The 24347-nt window shown below is 49.3% G+C and overlaps 1 protein-coding gene across 2 annotated transcripts in view; it reads right to left on the bottom strand.

The window, feature by feature from the left end:
- Positions 1-24347, bottom strand: part of LOC149334730 (uncharacterized) — a 115032-nt gene that overhangs the window by 11386 nt on the left and 79299 nt on the right. For both annotated transcript variants that reach the window (XM_089555342.1, XM_089555341.1), the window contains exons 13-15: positions 14551-15117; positions 2357-2408; positions 1012-1098 (exon numbers count right to left, since the gene is read on the bottom strand). In XM_089555342.1, the coding sequence (XP_089411468.1) occupies positions 1019-1098; positions 2357-2408; positions 14551-15117 (699 nt within the window). In that variant the 3' untranslated portion in view covers positions 1012-1018. The remainder of the gene's footprint in view (positions 1-1011; positions 1099-2356; positions 2409-14550; positions 15118-24347) is intronic.

Below are 24347 nucleotides of genomic sequence, written 5' to 3' on the forward strand. Positions count from 1 at the left end.
GGCCAAGGTTGCAGATAACCGCTGGATAGATGGATAGGAGCCCCCCTTTTGAAACGGGGTGGTGGCAATTGCCACCATGCTCAGCTTTTCTTTCGCAATTGTTTTTATTTTATTTTTATTTTTAATTTGTTTTATTTTATTTTTTATTTTTAGTTTTTATATTTCTTTGTTATTAAACTTTTTATTGATCTTTATTTATTTTTTATTCGCGCTGCTGTGTGGCGCGGCGTGCATCCGCTGGGACAGGAGCGACGAGCTGAGTTGGGCATGCAGCTGCTGCTTGGCGCCCCGTGGTTATGCTGGGACGACCGCGACGAGACGAGTTGGGGCTCCGTCTCTCTCGTCACAGTGGAGGTCATGCTAAGGGTCAAACGCGGTTACACCGCCGGGACGACGCTGAAGAAGGGCTCAAACTTCAGTATTGCTTTCGCAACGATAACTGGCTGGGCTGATGGGTCCAAAGATTGGTCCAGTTGGGTCCAATTGGTCGGGTGGCTAAACCACAAATGGAACCAATTGGTTCCAATGGTTTTTTATTATTGCCTGGGATGTGATCGTGAAAGAAAGAGCAGAATCCACGTCTGCAAAGTACACGCATAGAGAACCCCAGCCGCTGAAGAGACTCATTAACGCATCGCGACATTTCCCTAGGGTAGTGCTTAAGTATCACCTAAAATTCTCCCCCTCCTAACAGGTAAGTGCTTTGTGTTCTGCAAAATCACTGCATATTGCTATCATTGCCACCAATCAATTCCCTTTAAGGGCGCCAAATTTCGCCGGTAAACAGACTGCTGGCACACCCTTCTTCCTGCCCCTGCCACCTGCACTCCTGACTAGTACTCACTCTCACACGTCTGCGGCACACATGCGTCAGTGCAGGTGTGCATAGCTGGCGCCAGCTTACGGCTACCAATTTGAACACAGAGATCCCATACCACGACTGCAGGGCAAGCCAACAGAGTAGCATAACAAGGCAAGTGTTCCCACAAAGACAGCCATGGTGCTGCTTACCAGCTCCTCAGTGCGCATGTCCCTGAGCATCTTCACACAGGCATCCCAGTTGTGGACATGGAAATGACTGAAGTTGACACGCTTCCACTGCAAAGACAACCATCCAACCAACTGATCACTGTGCTTCTTGGCATAGTTCTAGATTCAAGTTTAAAATTCGACCAACATATACAGGCATAACAGGAACAGACCATTTGGAACGGTAGTATTAAAAGCTCATCATTTCACTAACTTGCATGCTTCATTCACTCTCTCCTATGCATTCATTTATAGCCACCTAAATTACTGCATAACTTCTGGAGGCTGACATACTGTTTCAATTTATCATCTCTTCAACTTGTTCACAATCAAGCTGTCAGAATTCTAACATGAAATAACCAGCCCTTACACGGATCTTTTTTTTTTTATATATTCCCTTCGGAAAAACAGAGCGTGGCCCTTACAAGGCTGCAGCTTACATGCGTTTATATGGCAGTTTATCCATTTTATTCTAAGAGATCCCGTTACAGCATATTGCTGTGGGACCTCTTTCTCATTAAAAGGTAGGACTGCGTGAAAAAGACAAGCATAGGAATAAAAACATGGTGTCGTTTTTGTTCCTATGACTACTGTCCCCGTCTCTTTAGTGCAGTCCTACCTTTCAATGAAATGAACCAACTAACCCGCAACAACGTTCTCGGACCTTTTTCTGTATGATCAATCAGTGTATGCATGTATTCTTCTAGTATTTCAGGAAATAAACTTCAAACCGGATTTCCATACCCTACACCCTTTATTGCGCACAAAATTTTGACTCCACTAGCTGAAAAAAAGCACAGATGGCATGGCACATTTTCTGCATGTGAAAGCTTACCACTGCTCCAGCACACAGTGTCAGCATGCTGTCACCTAAGCGAACTCTAGTTGCTGCTTGCAAAGATGGCATCCCGTCAAGAAGGACTGCACGTCCAAACCATCTAAAATGTGCTGGAAAATTATATTACTATTGCCTTCTGTACTTACAGCAAAGTCCCAAAGACAAAACTTTTACGGGAAAGCACAAACTGTTGTCTAATCTCTGCATCCCATAACAGGAAAACCAGTGTCACTGTTACTCGCACATTAGATGCACCTGCTATTCTAAAATGCTGGCAAGTGCTTCTCACAGCTCTCTAAAGGAATTGCCAGCTCTTAACTGACTGAACACTGCCCTATTTAAATGTTACACCATGAATCTTTATAAATCCATAAAATCTGATTATGAAACTTTATGCTCTGAATTTGGGCTACATAGCACTATTATTTCCACTGTGTTCATGTTATGAGGTTCAGCTGCATAAGGTGGTAGTAACATGCACAGACTCACCGAGTCGGACATGGCAGACAGTTTTCTCCAAGCGCGGCTGACCTGGGCCGTCCTGAAAGTGAGCACAGTTGTAGGTGAGTAGCTGCTGCAGTCATGCTCTTGAGACAAGCATGTCTTCTATAAAAATGATTGGTGGTGCATCAGCACAAAAGAGCACTGCGGCAAATTTTAGACCACCGTAAAATTTGCATTGTAGGAATCCTGAAAATATCCACATAAAACCACCACCCCTACGTGGCTGCCATGCTCTCCTTGGAAGTAGGTACGAGAGATGTGCAGCACACAGGAGACATCCAGATGTCAAAGTGTCTTGGGGACAGTGAAAGCAGCAAATGGAACACACAAGCAGTAGACACCAGCAAGAAGACGAGTGGTGCCGATTGGAAAATTGCACAAAACAGTCAGAGATATGTTAGATTGCATAGGAACCAGAATAGAAGTAAAAGTTACAAAAAGATGAAAAAATTCAGAAATATATAAAAATAGAGCAAATTAACTGAGCACTTCCCCTGCCCTGACAACATCAATCTATCTACCTGTAATGGGTGACTAACTGTGACAGCTGGGCGGCACCGCAGTCATCACCTTTGAGAAGACGAAGGTGCCTCTCCCGTAACCGAGAGTAGAGTAAGCATGAAATGGTTGCGGGCATAACACATTGGTTGTAGATGGTACCAGTCAAAATCTTGAAATGGGTTGCAACAGGGCAGAAAGCTGAGCTAGTTGGTATACGTTCATTGTGAAAAAAATTAGCGCCTGGATTTTTCACTTGAAATGGGTCTAGTGTTCACCACACCACATACACTGTGCACTGGTCCATGTGGACGCAACCGTTTCCTGTGAGTGTCTGGGGAATCTCTTCCGCCCTGCCTCGTCAGCTGTATCCGGTTTCTGTCAGCCTCCATTGCTCGGCTTAAGCAGCTGTGACGGTGGCGGCATTGAAATGCAGGACGATGCAGAAGCGTACGCGGACACGACGAGATGAAGGCCTGACAACGATGTATACATGCAGCGCGTTCGAATACTCCGCGAGCGTGTATACATCTGCCTGCCAGACGGGGCAAACGTCATGAGCTGAAGGTCCAGCGGCCGGTGTTTTACATGCGTGAGTGTGGGACCGTGACGCCATTCTTGGGGACGGCGCGGAAGCAGTTTTTCCGCCCAAAGCCCTTCTCGCCCTGGAGCTCCCCTCTTGCTCTAAGCGGCCCTCTCTCTTAGAGAGTCTCGTTAAATCTCGTACAGTGCCCGGATGAGTGGAATTCAGTGCCCGGATGATGGCTCTCGGTCTCGGCGTGACGTCACCACACTGGTGACAACGGGAGCATTTCATGCTTAAAAGACTTAGCTGCCCCCACTGAGGCTGCACAACACACGTCTGTGGGTGCTGCAAGTGCTGATAAAGCTGAGCACCCCAGACAAGGTCAAGCAGGCACCTCCTCACAGGAAGAAGTCTCCCTCCACACCCCGAGGCCGGGTAGGCCAGGACGAATGCGGTGCAGTCTGGCATTCCTGTCCAGGTGGTTCCCCCCCTTCTCCAACCGAACCTGCCCTTCAGCGCCCCTGCATGAATCTGAGCAGGTCGAGCAGGATGACAATGCCTGCTCAGTTCAGGCCTGACTAGCACTTAGCGGAGGTCGGTCCACACCATGGTGGCCCAGCTGGCCACCCCTGGGACAAATTCTGGTAGCGACCTCCACTCGAGAGCTGATTCAGGACGGCCCATGTCGGTGAGACAGACCTTACGGCTGTTCAAGGTCAAGCCACGGCTCAACTCAGGAGTATCTTGCTATCTCCGAGACAGGAATATGAACCCTTGTCTTGGGAGATGTTCCCTGAGGCATGGTCTCCAACCAGGCCTAGTGCAGAGAAGGTCACCACCCCCGACCAGGACCTCTGAAATTTCAACTACAAGGGCTCCTCCGCCAATAATACCACCACCACCAGTTATGCGCATTTTCTTTCTTTTCGTGGCTTCTGTGCCCAGATGAAAGTTGATGAAGACGACAACGTGTAATGCCAAGTCTGTTGCAGTCTAACTTGGGGCATGATTGGCTGGGGCCAATCATCCCTCATAGGCTAAAGTTAAGAATCTAGGCTATTGCAGCAGCTGATCATGCCACTGACTATTAATCAAAAGTTCACCAAACCTATTCCACTTAAAAAAGCTGTTCGACAGGGCTGCCCGCTATTGCCTCTGTTGTTGGCTTTATATCCTGAGCCCCATGTCACAGTACCATCAAGAACACAGGAATTCGTGGCTTCTCACTATCGCAACGTGAAATAAAAATTTTGGCTTATGCTGATGGTGTTGCCTTTATCTCTCCTGATAAAAAGCATGTGCTCGAGGCTTCGCATGTAACCGAGCAGTTTTGTGGTAGTTAGGGCGCATCTCTTAACCTTGATAAACCAAAGGTGTTCTGGGTAAGTCACTGGGGTATAAAGCCAAGCTTTTCTGGCAGCATCAGGTGGGACTCTGAAGATTACAGGGGTCCCTTTGCATCAGTATCATGGGCCTCAGACCTCATTAGTAAGGCCAGGGCAGGGAGCTGACTCTATGTGCACACGCAGCATCTTCTTGGTTTCCAAGCTTATCTATGCCATGCAGGTGTTGCAAGGATAAAAATGCATAGAATTTTCGCTGTGTGGCGCTCTCACTGGGGGCCGGTGTGCCGAGAGCATTTGTTTCTCCCTCTGGTCTTGCTTGTTGATCAGCTTGTTTCAAGCTGTCTCGTTTTAAAACAGCCTTCCTCCTAGCTGTGTTAAATAGGGCTCATTCACCTATTCTGTTCGCGCCCACTGGTCATAGGAGTGAAGGGCTTTTGCGGGGTTTTCTTAAAGATGTCATCGACACATTCCATTTCCTCGCTGTGGTTTTCTCAAAAACTGAAAGGGACATTTGTGCCATGGTCTGTGAACTGTCACTTGTGTCAGCAGCCACCAACTACTGAACACTGCTTTGTCGTGATGCCGTGTTTTTTGGGACATTCTTAGACAGACTGTCAAAAAGGGCACCGAGATGATGACGCCCTGTACTATACGATTTTTGCCTACAGTGGAGGGTTCCCTGTGGTCTTTTAGTGCTCATGGACTGTTCAGTCTGCCCAAGAGCAGATGTTCGTCGGAACCTCTGTCCAGAGAGCAGTGTTGTGGGGGCTGTGCAGGATCGACTCCTCCTCACTTTAAGGAAGGTAAGAGCAGCGCAAAAAGACGGGGACAAAAGAGACACACAACCAACAGGACTGGCGCTTTGCGCTGCTGTTACCTTCCTGAAAGATGAACCACCGACTAGCCCATACAAAAATTTTGATCCTCCTCACTGCCTGGCTCCCTCGATGCCTCCCGGAATTTTGATGTGCGGGCAAAGTGAGAGCAGCAGGCAGCAGCCAGTGTGTGTCACACTGGAGGCCTGCCAGGGTGGCAGTAAAAATGGCTGAGGCAATAGCCTAGTGCTCCTGTGAAGTCTCTCTGCACTGCGGTGGGTTTGAAACGCAGCAATATTTATTTTATTTCTGCAGGTACCAGCGAGCAAGGCACAACTGCTTCAGCGCTTCCTCTTTGCTGCTGCCGTCGAGACTGTACGGATGCTCCAGCGCATCCACTGGAGGACGACACACGCTTCTAACAGATGCTGCTGCTTTCGGGGCAGCCTGCCGTACTTACAGCTAAATCTCCTGCGTCAGACCCAGACTAGGCGTCTGCATAGTGCAGCGACAGCCCGGCCTTCAGCTACACACTGGCGCCAGGAAAGCATCATAACATCGAGCGATCCAGGAGTGAGTGCATCAAGCACGACAAAACTGCCTCTGCAGTTCTTTGCAAGCGCGTAGTGTTTGCTTGTTCTTATTTAGAGAACTCTCTACACCCCTGATCACTCGCTGCTATCAAATGGGTGACAAACCACGCAGCACCGTGAAAGTCCTGCCTGTAAATGAACAGAATGCTGACCTTAGAAAGGAAGCAGACGAATTGGAGCACAAAGTGTGACCTTCATGAATGACACCTTCGAAGCACAACAGGTGATGAAAGAAGGAGCATGCAACCCTAAATCTAGACAAAGAACTGGCACAAACCCACACACAGAAACAACTAAAGCAACGCACCAGATTCTCCAACGTCGAAATTAAAGGTATCTCGGAGAGCAAGCACGAGTCATAGGCAGACCTCGTCCAGAAAATAGGCGAACAAATTGGAATGGACATTGAAACCACAGACATAGACAAAGTACATCGTGTACCAACAAAGGACATTACGAAGAAGAGCATTGCCAAGTTTGTCTGATGCGGAGTATGGGACAAGCTTTCATAGTCTACAAGGAAAAAGTCTGCAAACGGCACCGGTTTTTCTCACACAACACCCGTGTACCTGAATGAGCACCTGTGCCCCGATGCAAAGCCCAAATCTGCCTAAGGCAATTGCCCAAAAGAAAGCAAACAACTGGAAGGAGCTAAGGCAAGGAAGAACCAGCTCTGACAGCGTGGAGGTTCAAACTGCGGCGGCCTAGCCCAACTTCCTCCTCCTTGTCCGGTGCCATGGCCTGCGAGGGGCGCCACATGGGCTGGTTTGAGGCGGTCAGCAGCCACGACATCTTCACGGCCGTTGGCGTCTAACGTGAAGGTCTTCTGCGCACGGTGGAGGACGCGGAGCGGTCCACCGAAGGCCGGCGTGAGGGGTGGATGGACGTGGTCATGCGGATGAAGACATGGGCGCAGAAGGCCAGGTCCTGGCTGACGAACATGGACTGAGGGCGGCAGGCAGCAGGGGCAGCGCTGGATTAAGGGGTGCTCTAAGGGGGCTGCAGCCCAGGGCCTCACCTCCGACAGCAGGAGAAGGGGCCCATTTATTCTAACTTGCTTAGTGTACGGAACCGCGGTCAATGGAACTTTTAGCGACACGTATGAAGCGAGAAAACCAGAACGAGAGACCCCACCTTATGTAACTTCGTTTAGCCGGATCAGTTGGGGAGAGCTTGTCGAGCTGCAAAAACAGGAATCCCCCACCACCCCAACGGGGCCCCCTTTCTTACGAAGCGATATATGCGTTTGCTTACGGACTGCGCAAAGGTTTTCGTGGTTTTCTGTGATTCCCCCCCGTCCAGTGGCGTCTGAAGGTGTAGTGTTGAAGGTGTAGTAAGTTTGAGAGTCCTGGCGTCGGCATAACATCCATTTTTAAGAGCGGCGAGGCAGGACTCCCGCCTCGCTAATATGCAGTGCGGTGCTAGGTTTAAAAAACACTTGCTTTGCGCCCTCTGCATGGCTTACAAATGTAAGGAAATGCAACGCTTTAGTGTCACAAGTATGATTAGAGCAGGGTAGGCAAAAACGAAACCAAAATACGCAGCGGAATTTGAAGCGGCGTCTACTTCTGAGAGTATCATATACAGACTGTTGAGAAAATAAACACGCGCAGTAGAATGCTTCGCTTAGCTACACGAGTCGATTGTTCGAGTTCGAATTTCGCACAGATACGACATTTTGTCGTGAGAATTGTTTTATTCAACACCGGGTTTTCTTCTTTAGCTTTGCCAAACTGAAAAACAAATCAGGCTGTGCTCGCTTCTTGGACAGTTTGTGCTCCAGCGGCCACTAGGAAAGCGAAACACTGGTTTATCGCTTTATGTTTAGGGTCCGAAATCAAGTCTGGCTATGCGGGACGCCATAGTGGAAGGCTCCGGATGATTTCGACCACCTTGGGTTCTTTAAAGTGCACTGATATCGCATAGTGCACGGGCCTCCTAGCATTTCACCTCCAGTGAAATGCAACTGCCGTGGCCGTTCTTTTTTTCTTGGGATTGGTTTTGTAGAGCCAGGTGAACTTTAATTTTTGGTTGGTTTGTTGGTTTATTGGGGTTTAGCCTCAGTCCCAAAGCGACTGAGGCTATGAGGGACGCCGTAGTGAAGGGCTCCGAAAATTTCGACCACCTGGGGTTCTTTAACGTGCACTGACAATGCACAGCACACGGGCCTCTAGAATTTCGCCTTCAAGAAATTCAGCCGCCGCGGCCGGGATCGATCCCGCGTCTTTCGGGTCAGCAGCCGAGCGCCGTAACCACTGAGCCACCGCGGCGGGTGATTTTTTTTTTTTAATTTTAATTTTTGAGGAAATAAAAGGCGCAGTAACTGCCTAGCACACTTCTAGGTGGACACCTCAACCGCGTGTTGAGGGGAGGGAGGAAGGTGTGAATAAAGAGCAGCAGCTGTTGTGGAGGGCTCGGGAATACTTTCAACCACAGATCTTTAGCGTGCTCTGAAATCGCACAGCAAGCAGGCACCTTTTTGCATTTCGCCTCCATCAAAACGCGGCCACCGTGTGGCTGGGTTTGAAACCAAGTACTCGGCTCAGCGCTGAGCATGATAACTGAACCAGAATTTAAATTCTGCTATTCAGAAGTGCCCACGAGGGCAGTAGTAAACGTTCATCGTGTAATCAAATTAATTTTAATATCTTTTAATAATACTCTCTTGGGGCACTAATTAACGAGTGTTTCTATTTCCCAGTCACCGCCTGAATACTCAGCTCAACTGTAGGAAGCTAGCTCTTTTCTTTAATGCGTTAGCATTAGGCCGACCGGCAGCTTGCGGAGCTGTATTGCAGCGCGCGCCGCCTCTTCTCCTCTTCCAATGACGCCGCACACGAGCCGACTGACGGGTTTTCGTTGTCAGCATTGTTCTAATGCTAACAACGAAAACCCGTCAGTCGGCTCGTGTGCGGCGTCATTGGAAGAGGAGAAGAGGCGGCGCGCGCTGCAATACAGCTCCGCAAGCTGCCGGTCGGCCCACGTGGCTCTTCCTTGGCGTTAGGTGCTCGGCCACAGACGGACATGTGTAGCGCGTCCCTAGAGTCTTGTTGTGTTTTGTGCGCTGTAAAACTGTTGCTAATGCGTTACTGTTGCATGAATCCCATTGATCACACTTCGTTCTTTTTCTTTAATTTGATGGAATTACAGTGAAACATGGGATAAATTCCAGTAGTGAAGCAGGGGGAAGGGGGGTCAGTAGAGGGAAAGGGAGCCAACATGCGCATTAGCCCAGGGCCTCCATTTTTCTCAATCCAGCCCTGAGCAGGGGTGACAGGAGTAATGTGGCGAAATGTGTTGCGTAGGTCCCGGATGTAGGTGGAGGCACCATGGATTAACGAGGGAGACACAGGGGAACACCGTAGACAAGCTCAGCAGAAGAGCTTCCGAGGTCAGCCTTCAGTGCCGAGCGAATGCCCCAGAGGACGAGGGGAAGGTGGTGGTAAGGGCAGCCTTCAGTTGTCGATGCAGACGTTCCACAAAGCCAAAGGGTGGTAGGCAGTCATACGGATGTGGTGGATGCCCAAAATATTGGCAAGGGCAGTAAACGGGGCCAACTGAAACTGGCGGCCGCAGTCAGTGGTGACGACAGACGGGCAGCTGAAGCGAGAGACCCAGCCAGCCATGAAGGCCAAAGCAACGGGCTCGACTGCACTGTCAGCAATGGGCAACGCGAGTGAAACGATCCACACATGTGAGTAGATAAGAGGCTGCACATGATAATGGGAGCGGGCCAGCAATGTCTACCTGAATGTCAGAAAACCGTGCGTCAGCTGGCCGAAAAGGAGAGGCAGGCGTGACGGTATGCTGGTGAACTTTGGCGCGCTGGCAGTGAAGGCAGGTTTGTGTCCAGTGGCGGATGTCGGCATTGAGGCTTGGCTAAAGGAAACGAGATGTGATCAGCTTCTGCGTCTAGTGCGTCTGCCTAGTGCGGTGCAGTTTATCAAAAATGGTGCGGAAAGCCAAAGTACGTAGGAGCGTGAGATGCCAGTGGATGTCTCGCATGTAATGAACTGGGAGGAATTGGGAGGCAGTGGACATTCGGCGAAGGACAGGGACGTGAATGAGGAGCACAGACGAAGCAGCTCTGGATCGTTGCGCTGTGCAGCCGCTGGCTCCTCCATGTCCAGCGGTGATTTGGACTAACACGGGAAAGCGCATCAGCAGCAGCATTCTCTGGGTCATGGACGTGATGGAGATCCACTGCAAACTCGGAGATGAAACACAGTTGGAAGATCTTGCATGCAGTGCAGGTGCTGTGGTTCCTTTGGAAGGCAAACGTGATGACGTGAAAGTCCCAGCCCTCCACGAAGTGGGCGTGACACAGCGAGGTACACAGCGAGCAGTCTCAGGTGGATGCAGCTTTTGGAAGAAAAAGCTGAGAGGCTGCCAACTAGAGATGCGCTGCTCGAGAACTGCGCCAATGGCAATGCTGACAAGGCACAGTGGAGCGTCACGAACTGGGTGTATGAGCAAAGTGGCGTCTGCGAGCGCCGTCTGGGCAGCAGAAAATGCCGCTGCAGCGTCTTCAGTGCACTCAAGTGGCGCAGCAGAATCTTTTTTAGTAGCCAAAAGATCGGTCAGAAGCTTCAGGAAAGAGGCGCACTTCAGGAGAAAGCGGCAATGAAAGTTCAGGAGGCCCAAGAATTCTCTGAGCGGGGGCTAGAAAATCTAGATTGGCTTGATTGGCTTTGGCTTTGACTTTGCTGTCGCTTTGGCTTTGACTTTGCTGTCGAGAGGCCGAATGCCTTGTGGAGTGACAAGGTGGCCTAGTAACTCTATGGTAGCTGTGCCAAAGAGTCACTTGTTCGGGTTGATGATGAGCCCACATTCATCAAGTCGGTGGAAGAGGGCGCGCAGATGAGCTTCATGCTCAGACCGGGATGGACTTGCGACGAGGAAATCATCGATGTAAGCGAACACGAAGTCGAGGTCTCGCGTAACCTCACTGATAGTTCGCTGAAAAGTCTGTGTGGCGTTGTGCAAGCCAAATAGCACCCGCAACATACTCCAAGAGACCGAACGGTGTGGTAATGGCTCCACGGGAATTTCAGAGAAGATCGTGCACTCAGCCAGATTGGATACGAAGTCCCGTGTGTGAGGAAGTGCACAGTGGTCTGGTAAAGTGAGAGCACTGAAGGCGTGCTAATCTCCACACGGTCGCCCGGATCTTTCTTTGGCACCATGTGAAGTGGCGATGCCCAGTTCAAGCATGTGTTGGAACTCACGGCAAGCAACAGCGAGGCGTTCTCCAGACAAGCAGTGAGGGCTGGCAAACACCGGAGGCCCCAAAGTCACAATGTGGTGGGTGATCGAGTGCTTCACTGGTGACTCTCTGGTGTGTAGCTTTGTCAGGTTGGGAAAATCAGCGAGAAATATGGCAAAACAGGGACAACAGCACAAAGCCCCATTGCCGCCATTGATGAAGAGGTTGAAGAAGCTGAGGAAGTCTGCGCAGAGAACAGCTTGCGAGACATCAGCGATAATGAAGATCCAGCGAAACATGCGGCGCAATCCCAGGTCAAGCGCAAGGGACGGTTGGCCGGACGTGTGAATGAGCGAGCTGTTGATCACTTGAAGCGGGGAGGACTGGTTGTTGTGACAGCGATCTGCCCAGGAGGCCGCTATGACACTGGCCTGTGCTCCCGTGTCGACCAGGAAGCAAGTGCCAGCGATCTTGTCCGAAACATAAAAGGCAAGGTGTCATACCGTGCGTTAGATGGTTGGGTCTTGAAAGAACGCGAAGGTGGCGGGCCGCCGTCCGTGGCCGGTCGCAGCGCCAGGAGCACGGGTGGGTGCATTTGCGAGCGGAGCTGCCGGAGGTACGGTGGTGCCAGCACACAGCCGAGGGCAAGGTGTGCGTGTCAGATGGTTGAGGCTCTGAAGAACGTGAAGGTGTGACCGGAAATGCAGCCACGAAGGGCGTGAGGACATCGAGCCGCCTGGCAAGAGTCAACATTCGACCAAGTCAACATTCGATGCTGGCAAGCTGGGAGTCTGCGGTAGTAGTTGGAGGCAGACTGGTCCCAGAGCTGAAGTTGGGGAGCCGTGAGTGGTCCACAACACGGTCAGTGCGCCTGTCTAATAAAACACCACCCGCAGCTGCGAGGATGGGGTCCATGTGTTGGGAAGACACTGCAGGAACAACTCACACAGAAGGGGTTGTGCTGACCAGCGGAGTCTCCAAGAAACTGGAGCAGGCGACGGAGCAGCTGCAAAGGGTGGCTGTCCCCCAGTTCTGTAGCGCTGAGGAGCTGCTTGCTGCACTGAGAAGCTGACTTGCGGTCAACGATAGGCGCCTTCAACGCGTCGAAGAGTTGAGCTGAGCCTGGCGATCTCAGCGACATGAGGAGGCAGGGATGGCACGGGGTTGAGGAATTTGGTCTCCTGACTGGTGATACGTCGCAGCTGGAAATGCGCCTCAACCTGCAAGGGCCAGGCGCGGGGGCCAAAATGGCGGCAGGCTGACTGTCAGGCTGGAATGCGGCCACCGTTTGGGGGCAGGTCGTTGCAGCTAGGAAGGGCCAGGGATGTAGGAGGATGGGATCATGTTCGAAGCTGGACCACCAAATCTGCCGGAGCTAAGGCGAGGAACAACCAGCTCTGACAGCGTTGAGGTTCGAACCGTTTTCTTTAATTGCTCTGCTCGCACTGAGCAGGACAAGCCCAACTTCCTCCTTCTTGTCCGGCGCCGCGTGCCATGGCCTGTAGCGGCCAAGGGGCGCTACAAGTTCGTCCGAGTCTCAAAATCAAAAATACTGGCAAGGAAGGCAGAAAATTCTGATGCGATACCTATAGCAGGGGTGGCAGCAGGCTCCAGCTTTTTGGAGCAGGCATGGGAGCAGCAAAAGTCTTTTATTTTGGAGCAGCTTTGGAGCAGCAAAAGTCCAATTTTGGAGCAGCTTTGGAGCAATTTGTAAGCTATTTTGGAGCACTTTTGGAGCAGTCTGGGTACATTTAAATGCGACTGAGAGCAAGTTTGTTTGCAACTAGTCCAAAAACTGCATAAATATTGATCATGGACCCCACAGGCCAGAATTGTTCTGAAGATATTTGCTAGGGTTCATGAAAAAAAACAGACATGTGGCAGCTACTACAAACAGTAGATTTCTAGTTTCTGCTGCTGCCAACCACACCCTGCCGTGCCTAGTTGGATGCTACCAAACAATGTGCTGCGAGGTCTTTGCCTTTGGCGACATTGGTTTTCTTCCTTGAAAGCAAACGTTTATGCATTGGAAATGTACTGGTACCTTCAATGACGTCATGATGCAGCCCCCCACTTGGAGCTGTGCACTGCGAAGAAGCTTGATGGCCGCCTCTATTTCAATCGGCGCTTACGTCACCATTTCAAACGCCAGCCCAAAAAGACTTCACATGCTCTACCTGCAAGTTGCACACATTCAACCTCTTTAAGCTAGTCGATTTCTAAAACCTATGTAATTGCCCTTTAACTTAAGCTGAACCCTCTTTGTTAGCCTCCACGTTTCTGCCCCATAGGTGAGCACCGGTAGGATACAGCTGATACCTTCTTTACTCTCTTTCCATTTCTCAGCGACCCGCACTTCCTCCTCTCTGCTTCCATAGAAGGATCCTTTTTTTTTTTTCCGTGCGCACCGCGCCTGTTGCCTCACAATCCTGACGACCTGAAAGTTGGGTTCTCCTCCAGCTAGCGAGCTTGGTGGTGAAACTATCTTAGCGAGCACTGTTCTGCCTCCCGCGGAATCGCAAAACGCGCCGCGCGCTTTGCCTCAGGGCCCCACGGAGTCAAATTCTCCACTCATCTTCCAAGTTCAGCGGTGAAGCTATCTCAAAGAGCACCTGTTTGCCATTTTTGGTATGCATCTGCCTCCGAATGTCGGCCTCACGTGAGCCGTGTTGTCATTCCGTGGGAGGGACGTCGCCATGGGCAGACACTCTTTACTGCAGCCGTTTTTTTTATATGTCCTTAATATAACTGAAAAAAAAAAAAAAAAATGTGCAGTTGTCTATGAAATGGGAGAGCAGTTTCACTTTATCCGAGTTTTTACTATACCCCAGTTTACTATAGCGAGGTTCTAGTGTATCCCTCAAGAGAAAAGTATACAACACTTGTATCTTCCCAGTACTCCCCTATGGGATAAGAATGCGGAGGCTAACAAAGAGGGTTCAGCCTAAGTTAAGGCAAGATAACTGCTGGTCCTTAATGATGACGGAGTGGATTCCAAGAGAAGGCAAGCGTAGCAGGGGGCGGCAGAAAGTTAGGTGGGCGGATGAGATTAAGAAGTTTGCGGGGAATACAGTATAACAACATACTGAATAAACATACTCCCACCAAAAGGAGGAATATGAAAATCTCTTTTGGGGCCCGTCCCATGCATGGAGGAGCAATCCCCTCTACGCAATTGAGAGTGAGTGCCCTTACTTGCACAGGGTTGCAGTGGGGAGCCACTTGAAGATCTCCGTCAGTGCTGCGAACACATCTGTGAAGGCACGCATGCTGCAGCTGCTGCTGCTGGCAGGGGCCCCCCCCGAAGCACAGCTGGGCCCCACTTCCCCCACCCCTCCCTGCTGGTCCCGCACCAGGGTCAGCTGGCCACCACTGCTCAGCCAGAGGGACAGGGGTCGTCCCTGGCTGCTGGGCTGCTCCCTGCTGGGGACACCCGCCACAGGAGGCAGTGATGTGGCCGGCCACCCCACTTCGTACGCCACCTTCACGTCCGAGGTGTCCTTGGTGACGACCACGTACGCTTGGTCCCCCCCCTGTTGGCCACCGGGGGGGGGATGCGGAGGAGGAGGAGGAGGAGGAGCTGCCCCCCCCCGCAGCAGCAGAGACGTCCTCGCCAGCCAGCGAGTAGGAGGAGCTGATCACAAAGGGGCATCCCCCTGGTGGCACCGGGGCCTGGTCCCCCCTGGCTTGGGGCCCAACTCTGGCCACAGCCTCACCACTGGACGCATACACGGAACTCGGCCCACCATTCACAACAGCTGCCTGCGGCAAAAAAAAAAAAGAAATGCGTTCCACAAAGTCATCACGTATATATATATATATATATCGATGATTTCCAACAAAATTCAGTTTCTCTCCAGTGAAGCCTTGTTAGAACCACAGGCGCTTTGAAGGAGCACTGCAGAAGACTTAACTTTTTTGTTTTTAGCAAAAACCCCCTGGAAGAATTACGGCTATGCTGATGACTGTTCGGCAGCAAAATACACATTTACTTCCGAGAAAATTGCACTTCAAATCGAACAATTTTTCCCCCGCCGCTTGATTCCAACACAATGGCAGAAACAAAATGGACTCTGTGATCACTGGGGCACGGGCCTGCACTAAAAAAAAGACTTGTCTCGACATCACTGCTATGCGAAAATTGCCAGTGGTGTCGGCATTTGTATTGCTCCACCTTCAAGCAACCCCCTTTTATGTGAGCAAACGGCAATGACTCAATTCAGGTAGACTTTAGTTTGTCCTGAGCGTTCCAAGCAATTGTACCCATGTGACTACAGCTACAGAAGTTGCCATCCTGTTCAAAATCAGCTGCCCCCCCCCCCCCCCCCCCCCCCCCCCCCCCCCCGCTAACACTGCCCACACGGCTGCCATGCTATGGTTCACAAATGTCAATAAGTTTACCTTGCAGCAGTGCTCACACAAAATGAGCACAACCTCCGGGACAGGGTGCTGCTGCCTGCACAGCGTGCTGCTGACCACGTTCCACTCACAAAGACTGCCAGAAAGGCTCGGGTTTGTTCAATGTCACGACTCATGGATAAGCCGAGTATAAGCCGAAAATCATAGATAAACACTGCCAAAAACAAAAGGGTGGAAAACATGGAAAAGCACCAGTTTCCAACCACGATGAGGCTGGCCGTTTTTTACCAAGACACTCGGAACGGTACCACTGATATTTTAAATCCTTGTCAACTAGAATATCATCACAATGCCTTTCCCTCTTTTCCCAGTAGGCACAAACAAGCAACTAAATTCAAGGGAAGTGTTTGTCTGCTCAAGATGTGGCACCAATTTCTTTTATAGCTACAGCAAAGAAAGCTCGGTTTTCGCCAAGCTCATGGGCAAAAGCAGTAGCCGTCTCGGCAGACAGTAGATTCAGGGCTCTCATCAAAGCTGCCAGAACTGCGGCATTAAGTTAAACTGTCTACCATTTATCAGGTCGAGGCATGTGTCTTCACCAGGGTGGAAAATTGGGCAGGTCGGTACTGGTATGCTACTCTTATGTAAGACATGTGTGAAGAGTGGTGTTTTTGTTTCAGTGCCAATTCAAAGTGAACAGTCATTTTCTTATAATAATTTCGAAGCAAACCCTTCGTCCCAAACTTGAATTTGCATCATCGATCTGGCATCCCTCTCAAGCGTACCTTAGCACCGAACTTGAGGCCATCCAAAACCGCGTGACCCGTTTTATCACCTCTGAATACTCAAAAGAAAGTAGCATCACTGCACTCAAACATTCTATCTCCCTCCCCACACTTGAATCACGCCGCATCATCTCACGCCTTTGCCTACTACACAGCTTTTTCTACCATCCGATATCAAAACATCCCCTGCTGAAACCACCGATCCGAACTTCCAGTCGCCTCAGCCACAGCCACCCCATAGCCAGCATCAAGAGTCGTACTTTAGCAATGAACAGTTCCTTTTTTCCTGACGCAATAAACCATTGGAATGCCCTGCCCAACGACATAGTATCATGCAACGATCGCAAATCATTTCGCGCGAAACTCACCAGTCATTTTCAGAACACGTGAACCATTTGTTGGCCTTTACTTTTTTTCTGTATTTTCCCTGAGTTTTTCTTGTATTTTTCTGTGCTTTCTTGGCTTCTCTTGTTTTTTTTTTTATATAACCACTTGATACTCTTTATCTTTATTTCTAGTGTTTGCAGTTGCAGTGTTTCTTTTATTGTCTATGTTTTCATCATGAGTGCGTTCACACAAAACATTTGTAACCCCCTCCTTATGTAATGCCCTCGGGCCTTTAAGGACGAAATAAATGAAATGAAATGAAAATATTTGACACATCTGGGAATATTTCGGGCACACAAAAAAAAGGTTAAATAACACAACAGAAAAACCACAGCGATTACATGAAACAAAAGGAGAGAACACGCTGAAGCTTTGTCACACTCACTGAAGCTGTGTCGACTATCTGCAAAAATGGCCCTCGGAAACTGAGGGAACCAACTTACATGTGGTGCCGACATATCTGTGGGGTCATCATCATCATCATCAACCTGACTACACCCACTGATGAGCCTCTCCCATGTCTCTCCAACTGACCCTGTCCCTCGCCAGCCGCGGCCTCTGTATCCCCGCAAACTTCTTAGTCTCATCCGCCCACCTAACTTTCTGCCGCCCCCTTGCTGCACTTGCCTTCCCTTGGAATCCACTCCCTTGAGGACCAGCGGTCGTCTTGCCTTCGCATTACATGCCCTGCCCAAGCCCACTTTTCCCTCTTGATTTAGACTAGGATGCCATTAACCCGCGTTTGCTCTCTCACCCACTCCGGGCCGTGTCAGCACCACCTCTGTCCCCCTTTCCCAAAAAGAGCTGACCTATGTGTGCATACGAGAACAATAGCCGCGGCTGTAGAGAATGTTTATAAGAGTGAATACGTTCACAATAAAAGCTGCTGCAAGCACAGTGTCCGTCCTTGTCGCATCATCTTTGTCCACGTGTTTTTTGCACTGCTTTTTCTGAAATATATGTGCCAACATGCCCAACTCACCGCATTAGCCTAAATGCAATAGCTAAAAAGTTTACTTTTCAATATAGGTAACCAGCTAATAACCTGCTAGTTAGCATGCCTTTGCTGTATTCTGATGAACTACACCGCTCACAATGCTGTGCCGAAAAAGGCGCGCTTCTCTTCTAAGTCAATATCATATCTGGTCTTACAAATATCTGGGTGTTCACGTCTCTTCTAACCTGTCTTGGAAAGCTCATGTTGACTACATTACAAATAACGTCAATCGCATGCTTGGTTACCTTCGCAGAAATTTTTCATGTGCACCGAGTTCATTAAAACTATTACTTTACAAAACATTGGTCCGCTCTAAATTGGAATATGCTTATCGGTGCGGAACCCTGGGGTCGAATCTCTCATTTCTGACTTAGAATCAATTAAAAACCGCGGTTGTTGCTTCATACTTTCTAACTATCATCGTACTAGTAGTGTAACTGCCATGAAAGCTAACCTTTCCCTACAGCTTCTTTCCCATCGCAGGTCAATAGCTTCATTATGTACTTTTCACAAAATTTATCATAATCCTTATCTTAAAGAGAAGTTATTAAAAAGACCACCCTATATTTCAGCACGCATTGATCACCGTCACAAAGTTTGGATCCCTCCTTGTCGTACAAGATGTTTTCACGATCCATTCATACCCAGAACTTGTGTCAGCTGGAATCACCTTCCCCACAATATTGCTGTAATTACTGATACTGCTGCATTTCGTAACGCTGTTATTAATTTTATATAAGTATGTGTCTGTAACTTTGTTAATTTATTAGCTGCTGTTTTCTTTTGTGTTTTGTTTTGTGAAATGCTGCCTTTTGTTAATTCTGTTATTGATTTTATACCAGTGTGTGCTGTAACTATATTCAATTTTTCTAGCTGCTGTTTTGTTTTTTGTACTTGCATGTTATCCCCACTCCCCTCTGTAACGCCTAACGGCCCTGAGGGTAATTAAATAAATAAATAAATAAAAAAGCTTATTTTTTTTAAAACCGCATAAAGCCTTAGGTGAAACAGCCTGTGCAGGCATTTTTTATATTCTGCGCATTTTTCTATCACCTGAATGATAACGTGAATATGGTCCATTGTCGAGTATCCGTTACGAAAGCCTGCCTGATCATTTGGTTGACTAAAGTCCAAGGTTGTCCTGACCCTATTAGCGATTACCTTAGTGAATACCTTGTAGGCAACGGACAATAAGCTGATCGGTCTGTAATTCTTCAAGTCCTTGACGTCTCCTTTCTTATGAATTAAGATAATGTTAGCGTTCTTCCAAGCTTCTGGTACTCTCGAGGTCACAAGGCATTGCGTATACAGGGCGGCTAGTTTTCCTCACACAGTCTCCTCTCTGTCCTTCAACAGATCTGCTTTCCCCCTTCTGCATTGCTCCCAAGGCTTTCTTCACTTCCTTCCTCGTTACTGGCGGGATGTAGGGTGTCCCAGCTAAATGTAACCAAGCTTTTAAAAAAGACAAAGTGCCCTAGCCCCGGGAGACCAGCTGAGGGTGGTTGGCAGTTGCGTGTCCTAGTCTGCAGTGTTTTTTTATTAAGCAAAAGTAATTAATTAGCAGATACTAATTAGCTAACTCTTTAATTATTGCCTTCAGGAAGAAAGTGCCAATGTGGGAATTGTAGATCCCATAGAAAAATAACAGGTTGCCGTGTCTGCAAACAAGTACCACTGGTACAGCTTCTTTTATTTGCCTTCAAAGAAAGCCCACAAGATACAAAAAGAGCCACGTGATACAGAAGCAGTTGCAGCGTTCCCGACAAGCAACAACATCCGCTTATCTCTGCAATGCTGTCCCGAGCGGGGTTTGGCGTTTTGCGATGGTTGCGAGATATACACCAGCAACTCCCGCAAGTAAAGTGCAAACACAAGTGAATGGGACATGACACAGGCGAAGGCGGGCTAGTTGGTGGTTCACCGAGACTCGGATTCGGGAATGAGCAACATGGTGCAGGGACACGGAAAAAAGAATGAGTGCCACACTAAGCACGTAGGCAGGGTTCGTTCCCTGCATAACAGGGGTGCTGTACCAAATACCCCTCACGCGTGAAAATTGTTGCACGGGGCAAACGGAACGTTGCCTGAACGTTAGGCTTCAGGAGCACCATGCAGCCATTAGATCATTGGCAGGGGCTGTGAACTGGCAAAGCATTGTCGCCATTGTCGTAACTATACGACCAGGTTCTGCGACACAATTGTCTTGAAAAAATTGACGACCCAGCTCAGCAGGGAAATTTTTGAAGCCTACTGCATAAAAAAATAAAATGACCGCTGCATAAGCACCACTTCAGAATTCTTATCCAAGGAAGAATTAAACTATCTAGATGGTAACTTCTGCCACGGGCACCCATGTGCCTGTATAATGTGATGGTGTCTGCTGTCTATCAGGCGTGGTTACGAATCCTGTATAGAGGCGGTTTTCCTTGAAGTAAACCTTAGTTGAAGTTCCGCATTTTGTCCTGTGCTTTCGTCCCTCGTCGTTCTGAGTGGTTGCAATATGCACTCCATTGGAACATGACAATGGAATTTTCCTTGGCGATGAAAGTGTTCTACGAGCAACACTTAGTCAAGGGTGAGTTGTCTTTTTTTTTCTAGCCTTCACAGCTTGAGCTACATTCCAAGAGTGGAGCACATATCTAATAGGAATGACAAGTTTACGCCGTCACGTCACATTGAAGTGCGACGCACTGACATCACTGTTGCTTGCTCAGTGCGCACGATAGTGATGCAGTACGGGAGTTCGCCTCCAATAAGAATGTCAGCGCCAAAAGAACGCCTGGACAGAACGGCTGCTCTTCACTGCTGCTCCGCACGGCGAGAAGGATGCCCTGCTGGAGGAGGAGGAAGGCCTCGACAGTGCACCACCCGTCTTGGGTGTGTGTAGGGAGGCCATCCACAATAATGAAGACCCACCAGACGCAGACAGGGGCTCCCAAGAGAACGAGGCCACAACTGGAGACGGACATCTTGGGCTGCGAACCCTGCAAGTGCCGACGCAATGGTCACCTGCCTGGAGAATCATGAAGAAGGCAGAGCTTCACCCGCACCATCTTCAACTCCACCAAGAAGTGAACGATTTCCAAAGCCTTCAGCAACTGGATTCTGATAAATTGTGATGATGAGCCGTGCTTCCTGAACGCCGTGCTCTGGACTGATGAGGCCAGCTTTTCCAGAAACGCCCAGCGATCGGTACTCCCCCCCCCCTTCACCTCTGAAGGTGAAAGTGGGTCCAAACGAAGGTCCAAACGATCAGGATCCTGGGTATGCATCTGCAGACTAACAGGAAGAATAGCGAGTGCTTGCAAAGGCTTAAAGATACGGTCAATGCTACCGTGCGGCTAATCAGGAGAATCGCCAATCGTTTAAGAGAGGTGTTAAGGAAAAGGACTTATGTAAGCTAGTGCAGGCGTTTGTGCTCAGTAGAATAGTGTATGCGACACCTTATTTGAAGTTGGATGCGACAAAAAAAGGCAAGGTGGAGGCTGTGATTAGGCAGGCGTATAAGCGGCCCTTGGGTTGCCTCACAATGCGTCTGCCGAAAGGCTGCTGGGATTAGGGGTGCACAACACCCTATTAGAACTACGGGAGGCGCACTTGGTGATGCAGCTCGGTAGGCTTTCAAAAACAAAAGCAGGAAGGGACATATTGGAAAGGATCGGCATTGGAGTTGACGTTCCAGCCGGTGACACGAACATTCAGATGAGGCGGGAAATGCACAAGGGCTTGTACATAAAACCTTTGCCCAAGAACATGCATCCAATACATCACGTGGACCGCAGGAAGGCAAGAGCCAAAGCTTTACATGCTAAGTACGGGAAGTACAACGGGGCAGTGTATGTAGATGTCGCCGAGTATAAGGACAAGGATGCTTTGCAATTGCGGTGGTGGACGGGCGGGGACGCTTGACCGCCTCTGGATCAGTCAAAACCCGCTCCCCAGAAACTGCAGAGGAAGCGGCGATAGCACTAGCTATAACTAGTAGTAATGCTCACCTGACCTTCAGCGATTCAAAAACAGCCATCCGAAATTTGGCGAGGGGCAGAATATCTGTCACAGAGGTGCGATTGCTGAATCGGGCCACGGGGCGAGGGACTACGGAGGCGGAAATTGTCTGGGTACCTGCACACTCTGGGAACCCTGGGAACGAGACGGCTCACATGAATGCTCGAGGTTTCGTCAGCTGAGTAGGTGAGCCGGACGTCCCGGGAAGGTCCACGAGAAATGAGCTGGTATCCTTTCATGACATTACTAACCATTTCAGACTTGAGCGGAGGATTTACCCACCCCCGGACAAGCAATTGGTGAAGGCGCAGGAATGCGTCTGGCGACGATTGCAGACTAGATGTTTCTTCAACCCATACGTGTTGAGCAAAATCTACCCGGACATTCAGCCGGAGTGCAAATGGTGTCACGAATTGGCAACCTATGAGCACATATTATGGAGCTGTAGCATAGCACCGCCACCGGCAGACATTATGCGTGATCCTTCCCTCGCGCAGTGGGAGGCCGTGCTGGCCAGCTCAGACCCGGTCGTCCAGACCAGGGCCGTGGAGTGGGCCACCCAGGTCGCCGTCAGCCATGGGTTGATGGCCATCTAACACGGAATCGTCCACACATGCTCTCTGACGAAAATAAAGTTTTTCCATCCATCCAGAAATGCCCAAGTCAATCTCCTCCACAATGCCCATTACTGAAGCGGAGAGAACCCGCACTGGCTGGTCCGACCGCAGCACCAGCATCAGTGGTCCTCTAGTGTCTGGTGCGGAATTTGCAAAGTCAGAATTATTGGTCCCATCTTCTGCGACAACACACTTAACGGGCAAAAGGATTTGCTGAGCTAGTTGGTTCATTTCTGAAATAAATGTGTGCATTGCTGAGCATTTTTCACTTGTTTGATAGGGAGGGCCGGCCCAGTGATAGCTTCAATTGTGTTTTTCATGTTTTTTGTGTCGAATTCGAAGACGCTACAATCTCGAAATTATCTTGTGCAATGTACCGGCTTGTCACAGAGAGCGCTTCAATATGGCTTGCGTGTTCCTGAAAAGTAAAGTTGTCAGTCTGCGCTTCTAAGTGTCGTGAATGTGTCTCCCTGGTGTCCTAACCCTTTCGCACAGTTAAATCTTTATTTCATTAACGGGCAGTGCTACATAGATGAGATCTTGAAGGGTCCAGTCGATAATTTGTGCCTTCCCCTGAAGCATCAGGCATGGTTCCAGCATGATGGTGCACCTCTCCACAGCACTACTGCAGCTCCAAGCAGGCTGGGTGGCGTCTTCCAAAAGCAATGGCGGCACATGACCCCACTCTTTTGTGGGGATACGTGAAGGATCGGGTATATCGAACAGAGACAACCACACCAGATGCACTGAGAGCGAAAATTGCCCATGTTTGCAGCGAAATTCCTGATGATCTCGTCAGAAGCACAGCGGCAGACAAGTTGAAGCAGTGCCAGTTATGCATCGCTTCAGAAGGAGACTAGATTGAGCACATTTTGTAATATGCAAAAACTGAGCAGAGGCGCATGTCAAAAATTTTTCGATGTGCGCACGTAAAACAACGACCGACCTTCATAACACGTTCTCACACTTTATTGTTATATTCTCTGGAGACAGCAGCGATCCTGAATTACCGCAGACGAAATTCCTCCTGAAATTTTTATTGTATGTTGCCATATTACATGGTGCCCTTTCAATGTTTTTTCTTCCATCCTAATTTTTATAGCCCATTTTCCTCCCTGGTGTCTTCGCAATGGATGAATGAAATAATATTCTATTCGTTCACATTCACAATTTAAGTCTGGCGGCATGGAGCTTTTTGTGAGCCCCGCGCGTGAAACGCAAGCGACCCTACCGCCAAACATCCACTATCATGGGCGAGCGCTTCTTCAGCGCACAATGGTGCAAGTTCGGCGGCACTACCACACGCCTATCACGTGAGGCGAGGTTTCGCGTGAAAAAGTGCTCCATGCGAACCATGCTTCACTTCCTTGAAAATCAGCACCCATTAACTTTCCATGACGCATAAGCAGTTCCTGGCGCATATCTCGCCACCACCTCAAAACGCCGAACCCTGTTCGGGACAGCGCTGCAAACATAAGTGGATGTCGTTGCATGACCGGTCGTTTGGGAGTGCTGAAACTGCTTCCCCATCACATGGTTCTTTTAGTATTTAGCAGGGCTTTCTATTAAGGCAAATAAAAGAGTTGGAGCAGTGGTACTTGGTTGCAAACATGGCAACCGATTATTTTTCTGAGATCTACAACTCCTGCACTGACAATTTCTTAAATGAAGGTAACAATTAGTCCAATTAGTCTCTGCTAATTAATTACATTTGTAGAGTGAAAAGCTACTGCAGACTTGGACAGGCGACTGTAAACAACCCTCAGTTGGTCTCACTGGGCTAGGGCACTTCGTCTTTTTTACAAGCGTGGTTACATTTAGCAGGGACATCCTATATATATA

The sequence above is a fragment of the Amblyomma mixtum genome, chromosome 8 (genome assembly GCF_055824585.1).
Source record: "Amblyomma mixtum isolate Tamu chromosome 8, ASM5582458v1, whole genome shotgun sequence".
In the NCBI taxonomy this organism is placed as follows: domain Eukaryota; kingdom Metazoa; phylum Arthropoda; class Arachnida; order Ixodida; family Ixodidae; genus Amblyomma; species Amblyomma mixtum.